Below are 18752 nucleotides of genomic sequence, written 5' to 3' on the forward strand. Positions count from 1 at the left end.
CAGGAAAACAGCTTTACTTACTAGACGACCTTTTGTTATAAAGGATATAACAGGAACAGCCACTTGGGAGGGATGCATAGGGCAGGGGATGGGGAGGGAGTTCCGGGCTGAGCAGGGCTGAGCATGCCACTCTCCCATTTGTCCTCCAGTTCCAAAACCCACAAGCTCTCCAAACCCCATATGAGGTTTTTTTGGAGGCTTCATTACCAAGTCACGATTGGTTAAAACGTTGGCCATTGGCGATTGCCTCAACCTCCAGCCCAGGGGCTGGTAGGCCTAAAAGTTCCAACCCTCTAACCACAGATTGTTCTCCTAGCAACCAGCCCCCTTCACTGGGTGATCCAGGGCCTTTCCAAAAAGTCACCTCATTAACATGACAAAAGACACTTCTGTCACTTTCATCACTTAGGAAATTTCCAGGGTTTTAAGACAGTGCCAGAAATGGGGACAAAGATCAAATATATGTTTCTTATTAGAAATCACAGTGTCACACTAGGCAGATGATAGACGTGGGTCTCACTAGGCTGTGCCTCCTTCAAGGGTGAGCAAGTGGGAGGGGGAAAAACCCTGGGTGTAGGATAAATAAATACTATGGAAGCTGAACTCTGACCTCCAAAAATGATCTACAGCAGGATCCCAGAAGAAAGGAACTTTGTGGGAAAAGAACAAAATGCCAGCAAAAGAGGCCAAGCCGAGATGGGAAAAAACAAGAGGGTGAAGTGAAGAGTGAGATTTTTTTTTAATGTAAGGTTTCATTTGTTTGAGAGAGAGTGAGGTGCACAGGCAGAGGGAGAGGCAGAAGCAGACTGCTTGCTGAGCAGGGAGCCCAATGAGGGGGCTCCATCTCAGGACCCCGGAGATCATGATCTTAGCCAAAGGCAGGAAGGCAGATGCTTAACTGACTGAGCTACCCAGGTGCCCTGGAAAGCGAGACTAATGAGAAAAATAAGAATTGCAGGGAAGTGAAATGCTAGCCCAACTGGCAGTCCTTACTGGAGGCAGAGCCTGGTGCTACAGGACAGGACCCCAAGGACAGGGAAGGCAAACTAGAGACCCTCTGTGAGAATGTATTATGGAAAGGGGTGCCCAGCTGGCTCCTTTGGGAGAGTGTGTGACTCTTGATCTTGGAGTTGTAGGTTTGAGCCCCACACTGAGTGTAGAGATTACTTAGAAATATAATCCTTAAAATATATAAATAAAAGATAAGATCAGAAGACACTGAGAGCCAATTTCGATCATGAAAAAGCTTCCTGTTTGTAGATGGGAAGATGGACACCAAGCACACAGTGGCAAATTTTAATAACCCAGTATGACAGGGGAAAAAAAGGCCAGATGCACATGCCCCCTTCTCCTATGCTGCCCACTACCTCCAAAAGGTCTCAGTGTTTGCCTTCCTGGGTCCTTTCTTAAATTGTTGCAAAATACAGAGGACATAAAATGTACCACCTTAACCAGTTTTATGGGTCAGTATTTTTGGGTGCGTTCACATTGTTGTACGATCTGTCTCCAGGGCTCTTTTCATCTTGCAAAGCTGAAACTCTGTACCCATTACACACGAACTCCCCAGCCCTTGTCTCCCCCAGCCCCTGGCCACCATCATCCTACTTTCTGTCTCTGAATTTGATGGCTCTTGGAACCTCATGTAAGTAGGACTGTCCCTTTGTGACTGACTTATTTTACTTAGTATGATGTCCTCAGGGTTCATCCGTGCTGTGGCATATGTAGGCTTTCATTCTCTTTTGTGCCTGAAGAATATTCCATTGTATGTGAAAACCACACTTTGTTTCTCCATTCGTCTGTGGGTGGACACTTGGGTTCTTTCCACTTCTGGGCAGTTGTGACTAATGCTGCTGCTACAAACACAGGTGTGCAAATATAGGCTTGAGTCCCTGCTTTCAGTTCTTTGAGGCATATATGGTAATTCTATTTTTAATTTTTTGAGGAAGTGCCATACTGTTTTCCACAGTGACTACACCATTTTACATTCTCATTAGCAAGCACGAGGGTTCCAATTTCCTCCCATCTTTGCTAACACTTGGAATTTTCTGGTTGGCAAGGGGGTTGATCTAAGAACTGGAACAGCCAGAGATGTTTAAGTTGATTTGTATCAGGAAAAGAAAGGCCTGGTCCTGAGCGGCTGGCAGCATGGAGATGTGACACTGAGGGACAGTTGGGCTCATGGGAGGGATACTGGGAAGGGATATTTGGAGTTCTGAGGGGTATCACGATGGGATACCCCTTTGGTGACTTTGAGAGATTGTTATAAAGACATCAACCGCTTTTCAGGTCCCCCTGTATGTTAAACTGATGTTCCCAGGTAAGAGTGTGCTGGGGCTGTCCAGGAGAGGCAGCTAGAGGTTTTGGCAAAACCATCCTGTCGGGGGATGCTTTGGTGGCTCAGTGGTTGAGTGTCTACCTTTGGCTCAGGTTGTGATCCTGGAGTCCCAGGATTGAGACCTGCATCGGGCTCCTGCATGGAGCCTGTTTCTCCCTCTGCCTGTGTCTCTGTCTCTCTCTGTGTGTCTCTCATGAATAAATAAATAAAATCTTAAAAAAAAAAAAAATCCATCCTGTGGACATTGGCCAGAAAAAGCACCTAAGACAAACACCAGGTGGCCTCAGAGTCATCCGTGGCTCTGAATCCCAAGGGTGACCAAGTGATGAGTAGCAGCTGTGACATTTTGAAGGGAGTTTTTATCTAGCCAGGTTGTCTACAGGTGTGATTTCAATATTAAAAAATTTCCAGATAGGCTAGAGTTCAGAAAATGAACCACCCATGTATTCCTTTGGAGGGGAAAACTTATGTTGGATAATGTTCTCCAGCAGTGCAAGAACGGGTGTGCGTCCAGTCATGGGAAAGGACTGAGGAATGGTAGCTAACATGCCAGTTCGGTCCCAAAATCTGTGTCCAAACCTAAATGCAAAATGCCAAATCTTGTGGTCAATAAAGTAGTTTTAATGTTAAAAAAAAAAAAAAAAGTAAAAGCAGAAATTGGATCTCCACCAAAGACCAAGCAGGGGATGGAGCTGGCAGTCTGCCACACATCAAAATTCCCAGTGACCCTCCATCCCAGAGCCGAGTTTTCCAGAGCCATTCCTCACTAGGTGGAAAGTCTAGAGCCAATCCCTTGGAATGAATGTCACTCCTCCTCCCAGACACCAGCCATGGACTTGTGGGGAGCTTCCTTCTCCTGGAACCCTCAGACCAACCCTCAAAGCTGCACCCATACAAGGATCCCTCACCAAGGAGTCAGGGTAATGCGAGCAAGAAGGAGAGCTTGCTATATAGAGAGTAGAAGTTTTCCCTAGGACCCAAAGGGAAGGCCTTGGGCAGATAAACCCTTCCCTGAGGCTCCCGAACCCTCAGGGCAGCAGCCCCTTTCTCCCAGAGCACTCCCTTATTCTGACCCTGAAGTTCTTGAATTTCTTTTGGTACCTGGATTCCTTTATATTCTCTGTTTTTAAAACTGCGGGGATGGGCACCTGGGTGGCTCAGTGGTTGAGCATCTGCCTTGGGCTCAAGTCATGATCCCAGGGTCCTGGGATCGAGTCCCACATCGGGCTCCCCACAGGGAGCCTGCTTCTCCCTCTGCCTGTGTCTCTGCCTCTCTCTGTGTGTCTCTTATGAATAAATAAAAATCTTAACAACAACAACAAAAATCCAGTCCCTTAACAAGGTTCGCGTTTGTAATAGTTTTGTCATCTACCGTCACAGTGCTGTGTATTAGATCTGGACTTATCTACTAGTTACTAGTATGTACCCTCAAACTTCATCTCCCATGCACCTACCCCCAACCCCTGGTTACCACCATTCTACTCTGGGTTTTCCCAGTTTGGTCCTTTCTAGATTCTGCGTATAAGTGAGATCATATGGTACTTGTCTTTCTCTGCTTGACTTATCTCACTTAGGATCACGTAGCATCTCACTCAAAGTCCATCCATGTTGTGGCAAAAGGCAGGATTTCCTTTTTTTTCTCACAGCTGAATAGTAGTCCATTGTGTGTATAAATTTATACACCACATCTTCTTTATCCATTCATCCATCAACAGACACTTAGGTTGCTTCCACCTCTGGGGTATTGTGAATAATGCTGCAGTGAACATAGGAGTGCATGTAGCTCTCCGGGGGGCTATTTTCATTTCCTTCGGATATATATCCAGAAGTGGGATTGCTGGGTTTTATGGATTACTATTTTTAATGTTTTCTTTTAAAGATTACTTACTTATTCATGAGAGACAGAAAGAAAGAGAGAGAGACATAGGCAGAGGGAGAAGCAGACTCCCTGCAGGGAGCCCCATGCGGGACTCGATCCCAGGACCCCAGCACCACAACCTGAGCCAAAGGCAGATGCTGAACCACTGAGCCACCCAGGCATCCCTCTATTTTTAATGTTTTGAGAAAACTTTGCATTCTTTAAAATTATTGAGGTCTTCAAAGAGAGATTTCCTTTATGTGGGTTATATCTAGTGGATGCTAGTTATTATATTAGAAAATGAAACAAAGGTATTTTAAAGATTTATTTGTTTGTTTGTTTATTTATTTATTTATTTATTTTAAAGATTTATATATTCATTTTGGGGCACCTGACTGGCTCAGCTGGTAGAGCATGCAAGTCTTGATCTCAGGGTCGTGAGTTCAAGCGCCGGGTTGGGTGTAGAGCTCACTTAAAAAAAAAAAAAGGATTTATTTATTCATTCTTTTAAAATTAATAACCTCACATGTGAAAGAAATAAACTTTTACAAAAATAACTATGTTTTCCAAAAGAAAAGCATGTTAGTGAGGAGTGTGACACCGTTTCACAGCTTTGTGAATCTCTTTAATGTGTGGCTTTAATAGAAGACCACTGCATTCTCATACCTGCTGCGTCTGCATCGGGTCTCTGGCGGTGGCTTGTTTTGGTTGAAGTCTGCAAAGAAAATCTAGGTTGCGCTGACAGGTCATTGGAAAAGGAGACCTCACAGAGCCCCTGAAAGGGACTGTAGACTACACTTTGAGAAATGCTGATTTAATGCTGTCTATGTGGGTCTCTGCTCACTTTTTGGAAAGCCACACCCCTAACCTCAGGCCCATCATGTCTTCCCAGAATGAGTCCTTAAACATGGTTCTTCGAGCTCAGGTAACATGGGGGGACCGCACTTAGGTGAGGCGAACTGTGCTGGCCATTGGACTCCTTGGGATCCCCTCTGGTGACACTCTCTAAGCAAAGTTGCCTAGGGCAGTGACCCAGGCACAGATGCAGCTGTTCCCAGGTGTTTGATGAGGAGCCTTATATGCACAGTTCCTGGTGCTCTTTAGACCATAAAGAGGGAGCTGTTTCCCTACTGCCTGGTACTTTGCAAGGCAGACCAGCCCCTCCAAGGCCAAATCTGTGCCCGGGGTGGCCTGGAGGAATTCTGTGTGGCTGTGAGTCTGCTCCCTGTGCATGCAGCGGGCACTGCTCACCTGCCCCCCCACCCCCCGCGCCATTTTTGTCCCTTCTTGAGAGCCAGGGCAGAGCCTAGCATTGGAGGCCCCTGTCAGGCAGCATCAGTGGGCCATTTGGGGGCAAAGTTGTGACAACAGATTAATAGATTATTCTTGGGGGAACACCTGGGTGGCTCAGTAGTTGAACATCGAGTCCCACATCGGGCTCCCTTTAAGGAGCTTGCTTCTCCCTGTGCCTGTGCCTCTGCCTCTCTCTCCCTCTGAGTCTCTCATGAATAAATAAAATCTTTAAAAAAAAAATGGCCTTGGGGAGAGGGCTGGGGAGGACACCTAGGAGGCCAGCAGTGCCCCAGGTCCTCGGGACGCGTGACATAGCCTAAAGCAGCACAAGCATTCTTGGGCCTAGGTGGGGTCAAAGCAAAGAAATTATAGCAATAAAATGTGCAATAACCTCTGTCCGGCTGGTTTTCCCTGTTCCTGCTCCTCATAACTCACAGCCCTGGGACCTTCAGAAACCCCACCCCAGCTGGAATTCACAGGGTGGGCGATGGCATGACTCACAGTTACCCAAAGCACAGTGAGCAGGGCCACATCTGCCTTCCTGGGGGGACCCACCTCCCCATCCCCTTCTTTCCATCTCCCTGCTTGCCCCCTCCCAAGCAGCAGCTGAATGAACCCGGACAACAGGAGCCCAGAGAGCTGGAGCCACTGTCAGCAGGCAAGGCGCCCAGGGTGACCTTGAGGGCACAGGGATATGGAACCCAGGCTATGGGAAGAACATTCTGCATCTTTCCAGACCTGCCCCAGCTTCTGGGGTTAATAAGGGTCTTCCTGGTCCTTCCCAGATGGAATGGCCTCTCCTGGCCTGGATAGGAAGGGAAGGGGAAGACAGGGCAGGGCTGGTAGGGGTGCAAGAGCCCAAGCAATCAGGGACGCCTGGGTGGCTCAGTGGTTGAGCATCTGCCCTCAGCTCAGAGGGTGATCCCAGGGTCCTGGGATTGAGTTCTGCTTGGGGCTCCCCCGAGGGAGCCTGCTTCTCCTTCTGCCTGTGTCTCTATCTCTTTTGGGTCTCTCATGAATAAATAAATAAAATCTTTAAAAAAAGAGCCCAAGCAGTCAGGCAGTCCAGAGTTTTCAAACTTTGCTTGGGCCACAGAACTACTTTTGGGGATCATCCTAGTTTGCTGTGGGTGGCCAGCAGAATTGTCCTGTCGAGAGCCGGGCCGCCTGAAGCATTGCTGAGTCTTCTGGCCTCTCACTTGTTTGCCATCAGCCCCAAGATCTCGAGGAAACACGGTTTGGTAACTACCAGTGAGGCTCATGGGCCCATTTCACAGATAGGGAAGCCGATCCCAAGAGGGAAGATGTCTCTTGCCCACCGACTGTGTGTCGGGGGTTAGGTAGAACTGGGATCTGGTGCTTTCTGCAGACCAGCAAGTATATGTCATGGGAAGGGGTACACGCTGAGCAGGGGCTGGTGTTGGGGCCGCAGCTCGCAGAGGGGCAGGCCAGCCTGTGGCACGGACAGAAAAGGAAGGATAAATCTGTCCTCTCTCCTTCTCCTGTGGCCATAAGTCCAGCCTCTGACCATGGCAGTAACCACCCCTCCACTTCCACCCGTGGACCTTGCCCTGCCCTTCCCTCCCTGCACCAGGAAAGGGGAGCCTCGGCCCTGTGACACCTGGGCCTTCAAAGACCCTAGAATAGAGGCCCTTTGACTTCTCCCTTTCCTAGGTTCCCAGCCTCCTCCTGCCATAGGGAGGGTGGGCCGCATTTTTGCACATTCCTGAGAAACAGTTTGTGTTCCGAGATCCCATGCATCCAGGCCCTGGTGACTATGAGGCCTAAATCCCGGGTTTTACAGAAACAGAGGTCATGGCTTTTGTCACATTCTCAAATGGGCCTGTGGTCCAAAAAGAAGTCATCACCCCTGCATCAGGAGGGAAGGGGTCTTGCAGAGGAGAGGTGGGGATGGAAGGAAGGGGTGGGTGGGGAGAGCTGTGTCAGGGATATTCTCCCCTGCTGGAGCCTTTACATGTTACCTGGTTTTATTTCTCTCGCCTACTTGTGATGGAGGGTCCCTGGCTCCATTTTACAGATGAGGAAACTGAGACTCAGTGACATGAGGTAGCTTGCCCCAGACACAGCCCTGAGGGATGGATCAAGCCGGGGCAGGGACAGAGGCCCAAGGTGGTGTTGTATTTGGTTCTACACCGGCCTTCAGCTCTGGAACCTGGCAAAGCCGGCACTTTAGAAGCCTCCCTTGTGAGCATCTGCACCAGACCCCCGAGCCTCCGCATCTAGGTCCCCAGGAAATTATTTCAGTGGCCAGAGAACCTGACGCAGGGCTTCTCCCCTCTGAGGGTCATTCTTGGGCCCTCCTGTCCATTCCTCTCTAACGAAGAGGGAGCAAAGTGCCCCTACAGTGGCAGGTGGGACCTGGCTGGAGGGTAGGCTTAGGAAGGCTCCCCGCCAGGGCAGAGGGCACGGAGCCCAGCCCCCTCCGGGTCCACCCAGCAAAGACCCTTGCTTTCTTTGTCCTTAGAAATGTCAGCCCCCCCAGGACCCCTGGGTGGCTCAGTGGGTGGAGCATCAGCCTTCAACTCAGGTCGTAACTCCAGGGTCTCAGGATCGAGTCCCACGTTGGGCTCCCCACAGGGAGCCTGCTTCTCCCTCTGCCTGTGTCCTGCCTCTCTCTGTGTGTGTCTCTCATGAACAAATAAATAAAGTCTTAAAAAAGTGTGAGCCCCCAAACCTCAGGGCAGCATCTCTACCCTCTAGCCTACCTCCTGCCCAACTCACTCCAGTGGTAAATAAGGCAGAGCAATCCCAAAACAGGCCCCGGCTGAGGCATAGGCCCACCCCACCATTCCTGAAATTCTTTTTAAAAACATCTTTATTGGGGTACCCCAGTGGCTCAGTCCGTTTAAGCGTCTGCCTTCAGCTCAGGTCATAGTCTCAAAGTCCTGGGTTTGAGCCTCACATCAGGCTCTCTGCTTACCCAGGAGTCTGCTTCTTACTCTCTCTCTCAAAAAACTAAAAGTAAAAATTTTTTAAAAATAATAAAAATTAGGGCACCTGGATGGCTCAGTTGGTTGAGCATCTGCTTTTGACTCAGATCATGATTCCAGAGTCGTTGGATGGAGCCCCATGTCAGGCTCCCTGCTCAGCAGGAAGCCTACTTCTCCCTCTCTTCCCCACTGGTGCTCTCTTGCTATCTCTCTCTCTCTCTCAAATAAATAAAATCTTTTTAAAAAATTTTAAAAATCTTTATTATATGTGATTTTTTTCTTTCATTGTTATTGGGATGTAAACTGAGCAATGTGTGAGTTCAAGGCATACAGCATAACGATTGACTTACATACGCTATGAAATGATGACCACAGTAAGTTAACATCTTCTCGTGTAGTGAGAGGGGGAATAAAAGAAAAAATATGGTTTTTTTCTTTGTGATGAGAACTTTTAGGATGGGTACTCCCTTAGCATTTTTCACATCTCCTACACCGCAGTGTTAACTCCAGTCTCTTGTTAAACATTCCAGGCCTCAGTTTCTTCACCTGTAAATTGGGAATTGCGATGGCCAGCCTACTCGCCTTACAGGGATTTCTAAGAATCACACGGGGAAGGTGTTTGGAAAAGTTCAGGATTCCCCACCAAAATAACTGGGAGTGAACCTGTGCCGGGACTCACCCATCAGTCACACATTTGGTGTCCTCAGGGTGCTGGACCTGGCCTGGGAGCCTTCCTCCTCTGGGCTGTGCTGGGGCAGCTCCGCCTGTGGCTTGGGAGCCTAGGGGCCCATAGGGTAAGGGCAGCAAAAGTGGGTGATGCTTGACTTCCCTGCCCACCCTTGGTGGGCCCCTTGGTCCTCAGGGTGGGCTGGGCCCAGGAATATTTTCGTTCCTATCTTTGTCTGGTCCGGGCAAGGTACCAAGCTAGGAATAGGAACCACAGCTTCACTCAAGGACAACAGAAAATGCTTTGCTTCTCTAAAGCAGTTAGCACTGCTTCAAGCTTCCACCAACTTGACTGGTGGGGAAGTCAAGCTTTAGTTATGTTTGGGGAGCCTGCCCTTTCCCTGGGTTGTACAAGAATCTTGGGTTTTACACAGTCCAGAACATTTGGAGTAGGGCCCCTGGGTCCTGATCTACCCTGGTGACTGTTGTTGGCCAAGTCTATGGGGTCCCTTGCTGGTTGGGCAGGGGCATCTGCAGAGGCTCCCAGCTGGGGCTGTCAGTGTGTGGTGCCCCCCCAAACCCTTGTCCCTCCTCGGGCCTGGAGACCCTCTGCCTCCACCCCAACCACCTGTTGTCCTTTCTAAGGGAGCCCTAGTGGTGCTTTCTTCTGGGTGCCTGGCAACTTCTTTTAATCCCACAATCCAGAACCACCACCGCCACCAGCCCCTGAGACAAAGGAACACCAAAGTTGGGTCAGCTGTAGAAGGAGCAGTAAAAATGATGGCAGAAGCATGGGAAAAACAAATAAATATCAGTACATGATCCTATCACAGAGCTGGGGGATTTACTCTGCATGCAGGTTCCAAAATTTGCCCTCCCTATGTGGAAAAGCAGCCACTACTACCATGGCCAGTACTACCATGCTGGTACCTTTGGCTTCGTACTGGTTCCCAGGGGAGGAGGATGGAGGGTGAGTCTTCATCAAGAGGTTGGAGGGCTTGGGACATGCATGCGCTGGGAAGGCATCTTAGAGGGGCTTCCATGGCCCTCTGGACAAGTTCTGTAGATGCTTCCTTGCAGCTGGGAAACCTTCTTGGGGATAGGGGGTCTCCCCCCTGGTTAGGGTGCTGGAGGAGGGGGTGCTAAGCCACCCACAGGGAGCTGTTCTGGGCATGTTGGATGGGACTCGAGAGTAAGGCCTGGCCACCCCTGACCTCTAGGTGACCTCTCTTGCAGGACCTGGGCATGGAGTCGACCTCTCTGGATGACGTTCTATACCGCTATGCCAGCTTCAGGAACCTGGTGGACCCCATCACACACGACCTCATCATCAGCCTGGCGCGCTACATCCACTGCCCCAAGCCGGTAGGGCAGCTGTGGTCGGAGCCAGCCAGGTCTGGGGGTGTGAGGCGGGTGCCTTTCTGGCCAGAGCAGCTCAGTGTCCAAGGAGGGCTGGTGGCTATGGGCCGGGGAGGCCCAAAGAGGACAAGCCACCTCAAGTGGGCAGCCAGCCAGCGGGCTTGAGGTGCCCACCCTGTCCTAAGGCTCAGCACCCATGGCAGGGTCTCACATGGGCACCATCAGCCCACGTTTTGGTTTTTGTTTGGCCTCCCAGTGTATTAAATCCAGATTCCTTGCCAACATTTAAAACTCAGAATATTTCACACATGCTCCATATTCAGCTCCCCTGGAAAACGGGAAGCTCCAGCAGCATGGAGCCTTCATTCCTATAGGACAGGAGCTGAGTAGCTCCACCCTGGAGCTTTTCCCTCCCATCCCTCAATTTCCAGCAGCTTCCAAAAGAAGCACTTCCCCTGTGGCAGGGACAGGAAGCCAGAGCAGGACCCAGGAGCGCCTGAGGGAAGCTTCTGCTTTCAGAGGAGGAGGATTTAGGATAGGAGGGAGGAGGTGACTGTCAAACCCACCTCCTCACTTGGCCTAAGCACAGACTTGAACCTGGTTGCTCAGGGGGGCTCCATTGCTCTGAAGCTGGGCCTCCATCTGGGCCTTCATCTAGGGCCTTCTCTCTGGCTTCTGGGGCCGTCTGGCACCAAGACTTAGGTGAGGAGCCAGCTCTGAAGGGCTGGGAGCCAGTTGGGGCCAAGCACGGGGTGGGTTGGGGTTGGTGGTGGGATGCCGCAGAAGCCAGGAACGCTGAGCTCAAATATGTGATGGTAAGAAAAAGCTGGTAGTGGGGTTGGCAGGCTGGGGAAGAGCGGCTGCTGCCAGGAGCTGTAGGAGAATCAGCTGGGCCTGGAATCACCTCCACTTCTCATTCAGATTGTACCTGGCTCAGCCCAGGGAAGCTGGGAGCAGCGTCTGTAGGCTTCGCAGGTGCCAGACCTCTGCCTTTTTCTGGAACGGGATTTGAGATGCCCACAGGTGAAGGGGTGACAGATCACAGGGCCCTCAAAGCAGCTCCATAGGAGAGATGTCATTTTTATGCACATTGTAGAGTTGGGGAAGACCAAATTCAGGTAATGACGTAATCTGATGAAGGTGACCCCCACAGGTATGATCTGGGCCTCAGTTCTGGGCAGGGTGCGGGCGCTGTCAGTGCTCTGGTGGGGCTGGTAGGGCTGCATCGGGGCCAGACGAGGAGGCCCGTGGGGGAGCGGGAAGGAGAGGTGGCCGCAGGGGTTCTGTCTGGACTGAGCTCCATCCCCTCCGGCGGTGTGGGGACCACGGGGTGGGGGGGGCGGCACACCCGGGTTGTCTGCACTCAGGCTGCTACAACACGTTACCACTGACAGGAGGCCTTGTAAACAACAGTAATGTCTTGCTCCCAGTTCTGGAAGCCAGGAATCCAGGGTCAGGGCGCCCACATGGCGCGGTTCTGGTGAGAGCCCTCTTCCAGGTTTGCAGACGGCCGCCTCCTTGTGGTGGCCTCATGGGGGGGTGGAAAGCAAGCCAGGTGGCTCTCTGGCTTCTTCGTTTAACCCTTGTGACCTCTTCTAATCCTGCTTAACCCCCTAAAGGCCCCACCTCCAGACACCATCACACCAGGATGGGGTCCCCCCCACAGGTTGGGGTGACAGAGTCAGACATTAGGTCCACGGCATGGGTGTTGCTTTCTCGGGTCACTTAATTAGCTGAACTTTGTTTTCTTCAACTCCAAAGGCACATGACAACACCCTCCCCTGTAGAGCCATTTTGAGAGTTCAGTGAGCTGATTCAGGAGAAGCTTCCAGAAGCTCAGGAATTTGTACCATGTACATGGAAGCTAAGGTTTACCTAGTCACTGAGCACCCACCGTGTGCCAAGCAGGGTGCTCAGACTTAGCAGGTCCGTGGTGAGATCCTGAGGCAAGGTTGTGGGCTCAGAGTCTTGGAGAATTAGGGGCCGGCCTCTGATTTCCAGATTTCCAGGGCCAGCCAGTGGTGTCAGCCCTGTTGGAGCCCGGCCCTGTTGGAACCAGCCAGGCTGGTTCCCCTAACCATACCCATAGGCCAGGTGGCAGGAGAGGCCCTTCAAAAGGACTCTCCTGGTTGTGGTTGAGGCCAGGGTGGGAGGTCCTGACTCTGGGGCCCCCAAACTGGTGTTAGGGGCAGCCCTGGCCCCCACCCCAAAACGTGAGCTGGCTCGGGGCTGGCCAGGAATTCTGTTCTTAGCTCTTTCATCTGAGAAGCCCAGATCATTCCAAGTGTGGGCCTTGAGGTTACTATAGACAGAGATGCCAAGACTCTCAGCTAGGAGGCAGCGTTTCCCTCAGCTATGACATGAGACAAATAAGTAGACCTTCCTGGTCCAATCTGTTTCAGCACCCAGCAGACAAATAACCCCACAACTAAGATGACCCCCTCAAATGAGTCCCAACCTACCAAAAGCCCTCTCCTGTGTGCCAGCTGGATGTGGGCCCAGGCCCTAGGGTCTGTGCGTGTCCCCAGAAGGAGGACAGTCAAAACCCCATTGCGCCCATGACTCTGTGCTGATGAATCCATAGCCAAGCTTCAAGCTCAGAAGTCACCCACCTCTTTTTTTTTTTTTTTAAGATTTTGTTTATTTATTCATGAGAGAGACAGAAACGTAGGCAGAGGAAGAAGCAGGTTCCCTGCGGGGAGCCTGATGTGGGACTCGATCCCAGGAACCCAGGATCCCAGGAACCCAGGATCACGCCCTGAGCCGAAGTTCAACCACTGAGCCACCCAGGTGCCCCATTTAGCGGGCAATTTGAGAGACTCCTTCCTTCCCTGCACCCCAGCTCCAGCCCCACACATCCCTTCATGTCTACAGTCAGGGTCCCCACAAGCAGACGCTAAAATGAGGGTGTGTGTACAGCAATTTGTTGGGGAGGTGCCCCGGGGAAGCCAGGCCAGCCCAGGCTCCATCCTGGGGAGGGCAAGCAGCTTCCACCTGGTTCCTCAAGGCAAAGGGGCTGGGCTTTCAAACCTCCACACTGGCCAGAGTGAGGGGCTCTCCCTGAGGAGGTAAGTTCCCAGGCACTCCTGTCTCCTGATCAGGTCTTGATCTCAGAGTCCTGGGATCGAGTCCTGCATCAGGTTCCCCACAGCGAGCCTGCTTCTCCTTCTGCCTATGTCTTTGCCTCTCTGTGTGTGTCTTACATAAATAAATACACAAAATCTTAAAAAAAAAAAAAAAAAAAAAAGGTGGGCACCCACCACAGAGCAGGACAGGTGCTGGTCCTCCGGGCAGAAGTACACCAAAGAAGGGAGAGTCACAAAATTGGAAAAAGTGGATCCAAGTGATTTGAATGGAGCACCCATGTTGTCCACCACAACCAGCAAGTCCCAACAGCCCTCATTCCCTAGTGTGTTGGGGTCTCTCAAAGGCCCTTCTGGTCCCCACATCCTCCTCCTTGAGGCTACTGGCAGAGCCTCCAGTGGGACTCTGGGCCTCCACTCCTGCCTCCCTGCCCTCTGTGCTCTGAAAGCAGCCAGAGAGGAATCTGCAAGGTCAATTGGATCACCTAAGTACCTCTCTGAGAAACCTTCCATTGTGTCATAGTTTCACTAAAACCCAAACTCCTTTTTTTTTTTTTTTGAAGATTTTATTTATTTATTCATGAGAGACACACAGAGAGAAGCAGAGACACAGGCAGAGGGAAAAGCAGGCTCCCTGCAGAGAGCCCAATGTGGGACTCGATCCCAGGACCCGGGGATCATGACCTGAGCTGAAGGCAGATGCTCAACCACTGAGCCACCCAGATGCCCCCTCTCAGAACCTTCAGTGACCAGCCTAGCTCACACAGCTCTCCCATGCCCTGTTTATGGCTTCATTTCACTCACTGGTCTCCCACACAATCTTGCTTATTTATTTGTCAGCTAACATATTGTCTGCCTTCCCCACAAGACTATCAGTTCCAAAGGGACAAGAGATGGCATCTGTCTTGCTCACAACTACATCTTGCATCACGCAGGGCCCTGGCGGGAAGCAGGCCAACACATTCCATTGTGAATTTTTGAGAGTTTAATAATGGGACTCTTTCCACGGTTGTGGGCAGGAGAAAGGAAACCAGTGGGGGATATTGAGACACCCAAAGACAAGCGGCAGCAAGAAGTTGTTACCACAGAAAGGGCCTTGGGTGCAAGCCATGACACCAGAGCCATGAGAACACTTTTTCCAACATCGTGCTGTATTTTTCTATTGCTGTGTAACAAATGACCCCAGAATTTAGTGGCTTGAAACAATAGACATTGATCATTGTGTAGTCTCTGTAGCCTAACCTAGGTAATTCTAGCTTAGGGTCCCTGGCGACAGCGGCCAGGGCTGCAAATATCTACGGGTTTGGTGGACAGTGGCAGGCCCCCTTCCGGGCTGGCACACCCCCTGGCTGCTGGCAGGAAGCCTCAGTTTCTTGCCACATGGGACTGTGGCATAGGACCGCTGGAGCTTCCACACACACATCGTGGCAGCTGGCTTATTATCCCAGAGCAAGTGATCCAAGAAAAGAGCAAGGCAGACACACACCTAGATCTTCTACGACCTAGCCACATCCTAGGTCACCCAGATCAACCCTGATAAGGCGCCCAATCTCCCCAGACTCGCACCATACTCCCCTCTCCTTACTTTTCCTTTTCCATGGGTGGGGGAGGAAAAACTGCAGAATTAATTCCACACACTGCCTTTTTTTTTTTTTAATATTTTATTTATTCATGAGAGAGAGAGAGAGAGAGAGAGGCAGAGACACAGGCAGAGGGAGAAGCAGGCTCCCTGCAGGGAACCAGATGGGAGACTTGATCCCAGGATCCCAGGACCATGCCCTGAGCCAAAGACAGACGCTCAACCACTGAGCTACCCAGGCGTCCCACCCTGCCTGTGAGCCTGCGGTGTGGACTGGGGCTCTGTTGCCAGGAGCACAAGTCCAAGGGCACTGCCTCAAGCTGGGAAGAGAATTTATCCTGATACCATGGGGTCTTCTTGGGCCCCCAAACAGCCGCGCTTGGAGGAGGGGCTAGAGGTACAGATGAACTGCAGTAGCAGACATCGCACCATCCCTTTTCTGGGCTGCACCACCCCGGGCCACACTCTGCCTTCCCCAGGGCTCCCCGTGGGTGTCTAGACCCTGAGCAGGGGTGGGGGGGGCGGGGGTGCGTCTGGTCTGCAGGAAAGGTCTGATTGGCTGCCTCTGCCCATGCCTGCTTCTGGACCAATCTGCTGCAGCTTGGGCTGGGGTCTGGCTGCACCGAGGGGCCTGCGGGTGCGCTCAGGGCGCGTGCAGGGCCCACGGACCAGGTAACTTGCGGTCCCGGTGGGCCGACTCCTCCGCCAAGGTTGCGCAAGGGGCGCGTGGCTACTGTTTCTGGAAACCACGCAGAAACGACACTTCCTCCTCCTCCTCTGCCTCCACCGTGCCCTTCCAGCCCCTGCCTCCGCCACCCTCTCCTGCTCCAGCGCCGAGCCAGCCCTGCTTTGTCCTCTTCTCCGCGGGAGGGGGGTGGGTTTCGAAAAATCCAGGGAGTTGGGGGGAAATTAGAGGGGCTTGCTGAAGGCTTTTGCGGGTGCAAATGATAGAAACACTTGGAACCCACCAACCAAAAGATCGATTGATCACCGTGGGGGGGGGGGGGGGGGGGACTTGGGCGGCTCAGTTGGCTGAGCGTCCGCCTCCGGCTCGACAGGATCGAGCCCCGCCCGCATCGGGCTCCTGCGCAGCTTGGTTGGGGGAGAGGGGTCTGCTCCCTCTCCCTGTGCCCTTGCCCCCCTGCTCATGCTCGCGCTCTCCCAAATAAATAAATACATAAAATCTTTTTAAGAAAAGATTTATCACTGGGAGGGCAGCGCAGGGCGAGATGGCCGGTTAGGAAGGATGCCAGCCGCAGAGCCGGCTTTGCGTCCTGATCCCATCCCACAAGCTCGTGGGGCCTCAGTTCCCTCACTTGTAAAGCGGGGATCACAGGAGCGCGGGTTTCATGGGGTTGTGAGCTCCAGGATTGCGAGGAGCTGGTGCGTGCCGCCCGCACAGGCGACGCGTCCCGTAGCAGATGCGCGCTGGGTGTTGGCTGAGGTTCACGGAGCCCAGACAGACGGAGGGAGGACACCGGCTCACGGCGTGTCTCAGGTCGGCTGTGAGGTGAGCGTGTCTATTGTCCCCGTCGCTGAGGGAACAGGCTTGCTCGGTCTCCGGCCGGAACGGCCCTGCGCGGTCCGCCCCTTGCCTCGCCTTGCACCCCGCTGCCCCCTTGCGGCGGTGCCCGCGCCCTGCGGCGGCTGCTTTGCCGCCTTTTCCTCTTTGTTTCTTGGTCCGCCGCCCAGCTGCTCGCGCCCAGAGGGTGGCCCCGGACTTTGGAAGCCCTGGGAAGTGGTTGGAGGAGGAGCGGAGGCTGACGAGCTCGGTTCTCAGCTTTGGAGCGGGTGCTGTGGGAGAGTGACCCTGTTCTGGGCGCCCGGGTGGTCTGGGGAGTGAGGCTGGGCTGGCCACCCAGTCCCACCCCCCTTCATCCTTGTCTCTGAACTGGTTGGAACTGGTGCTTCTCCACCCTGGAGACACTGGGGAATCATCTGTGGAGCTTTTTTAAAAAAAATCCCTTGGGGAATCCCTGGGTGGCTCAGCGGTTGAGCTTGAGTGTCTGCCTTCGGCTCAGGGCGTGATCCCGGGGTGCTGGGAGATTGCTCTCCCTCTGCCTGTGTCTTTGCCTCTCTCTGTGTGTGTGTCTCATGAATAAATAAATAAAATCTTAAAAAAAAAAAATTCTTGCATGCATGCTGCCCACCCATGCTGGTGGGGCCCAGTCAGTGCACCATCTCTGCTGTCACATCCCATCCTCCCTTTGGCCTCCAGAGTTGGCCTTCACCCTGGCCCCCACCATGACTGCCCCTCCCTGAGCCTCTTCTGGCCAAGGCCTCCTCACTGGAGTCCCTCCAATCCTTCTTTTCATTGGTGCCCATGGCTACACTGTGCCTTCGTTCATCCCTTTGGGCCTGGTGTGGCCTCTTCCTGGCCCTTGCTTTATCCCCAATTCCTTCCGTGGCCATGGGGTTTAATCGGAGGGTGATGATGTCTTGAGCCCCAGCCTCACAAATCCCTCAGGAGGGGTCCACGTGGCTGCAAATGAGCCAGTTATTCCCCTGTCCTGCCTTCTCCCCTTCTCTCCTGGAGCCCCTTGCCTTCTCTCCAGGTCCCCAGCCCTAAGCCTGGATCCTTCCTCATCCCCGCCCTGCCCATACCTGCTCCATCCTGAGCACTGTTGGTCAAGTGCAGTGGCCCCCGTCACTTTCAGGGCTTTCTGCAGGCCTGGCAGGGAGCCCCAAACTGCACAAAGCAGTTGAGGGCCAGGCCCATCTGGCCCTGAACTGCTTTGTTGGAGGGACAGTCCCAAAATGCAAACTGTTCTCTCTTGGAGCCCCTGCCCGCTTCTCCTGCTTCCCTTCACATACACTCAGAACAAATCTAGAATCAGAACATGGCAACTCAGGTCACCAGGTCGCCTAAAGTGACAGGTGACATCAGACAGGCAGGCGTAGGCAAGAGGAAGTGAGGTTCTTGGAGAACCAGAGACCATTGCTGTCTATACCAATTCCATTCAGGTTTGAGCCTCTGTTTCCTGGATCCCTGCTCAGAAGCTTCACCTCTTTGGATACTCAACACCGACCTCTTCCCTCTCCTGTCTCTGCCCTCAGGGTCTTGTAGCCTTTCCAACAGCCCCAGTCCTGCTGTCTATTCTTCAGTTCCCTCCTCTGTAAAATGGGGATAATGAAAGTAGTTCTGCTCTGGGGTGTTGTGGGAATTCCGTGAAGTCCTAGTGTATTGTCCATGTGCAGCAACCCAGGTGACAGACGATAGAGGGTTGAACTAAAGTGGTGGCCATGGAGGTGGTGAGAGGTGAGCAGACCCCCCAGATTGCCACCTGCTCCCGCACCTGTAACAACACCACCCCAACACCCAAACCTTTGCACATTTCCTCCTCACTCAGGAGATGCCTCTTATATCGTCTTTCCTCTTTCCATACAAAAATCATAAACCTATCAGCCCTTAAAAGCCCAATTCATAGGTGCCTGGGTGGCTCAGTCTGTTAAGCATCTGCCTTCAGCTCAGGTCATGATCCCAGAGTCCTGGGATCAAGTTCCCCATCGGATTCTGCTCGGTGGGGAGTCTGCTTCTCCCTCTGCCCCTCCTCTGTTTGTTCTCTCCCTCTCTCTCTCTCTCTCTCTATCTCAAAAATAAATAAAATCTTAAAAAAATAAAATAAAG

General features: G+C 52.4%; 1 protein-coding gene across 1 annotated transcript in view; it reads left to right on the plus strand.

The window, feature by feature from the left end:
* LRRC75A (leucine rich repeat containing 75A) overlaps positions 1–18752 on the plus strand; it is a 43869-nt gene that overhangs the window by 19417 nt on the left and 5700 nt on the right. The window contains exon 2 of the mRNA XM_041771438.1: positions 10340–10468. Within this exon, the coding sequence (XP_041627372.1) occupies positions 10340–10468 (129 nt within the window). The remainder of the gene's footprint in view (positions 1–10339; positions 10469–18752) is intronic.

This window comes from Vulpes lagopus, chromosome 10, assembly GCF_018345385.1.
Source record: "Vulpes lagopus strain Blue_001 chromosome 10, ASM1834538v1, whole genome shotgun sequence".
Lineage (NCBI taxonomy): Eukaryota > Metazoa > Chordata > Mammalia > Carnivora > Canidae > Vulpes > Vulpes lagopus.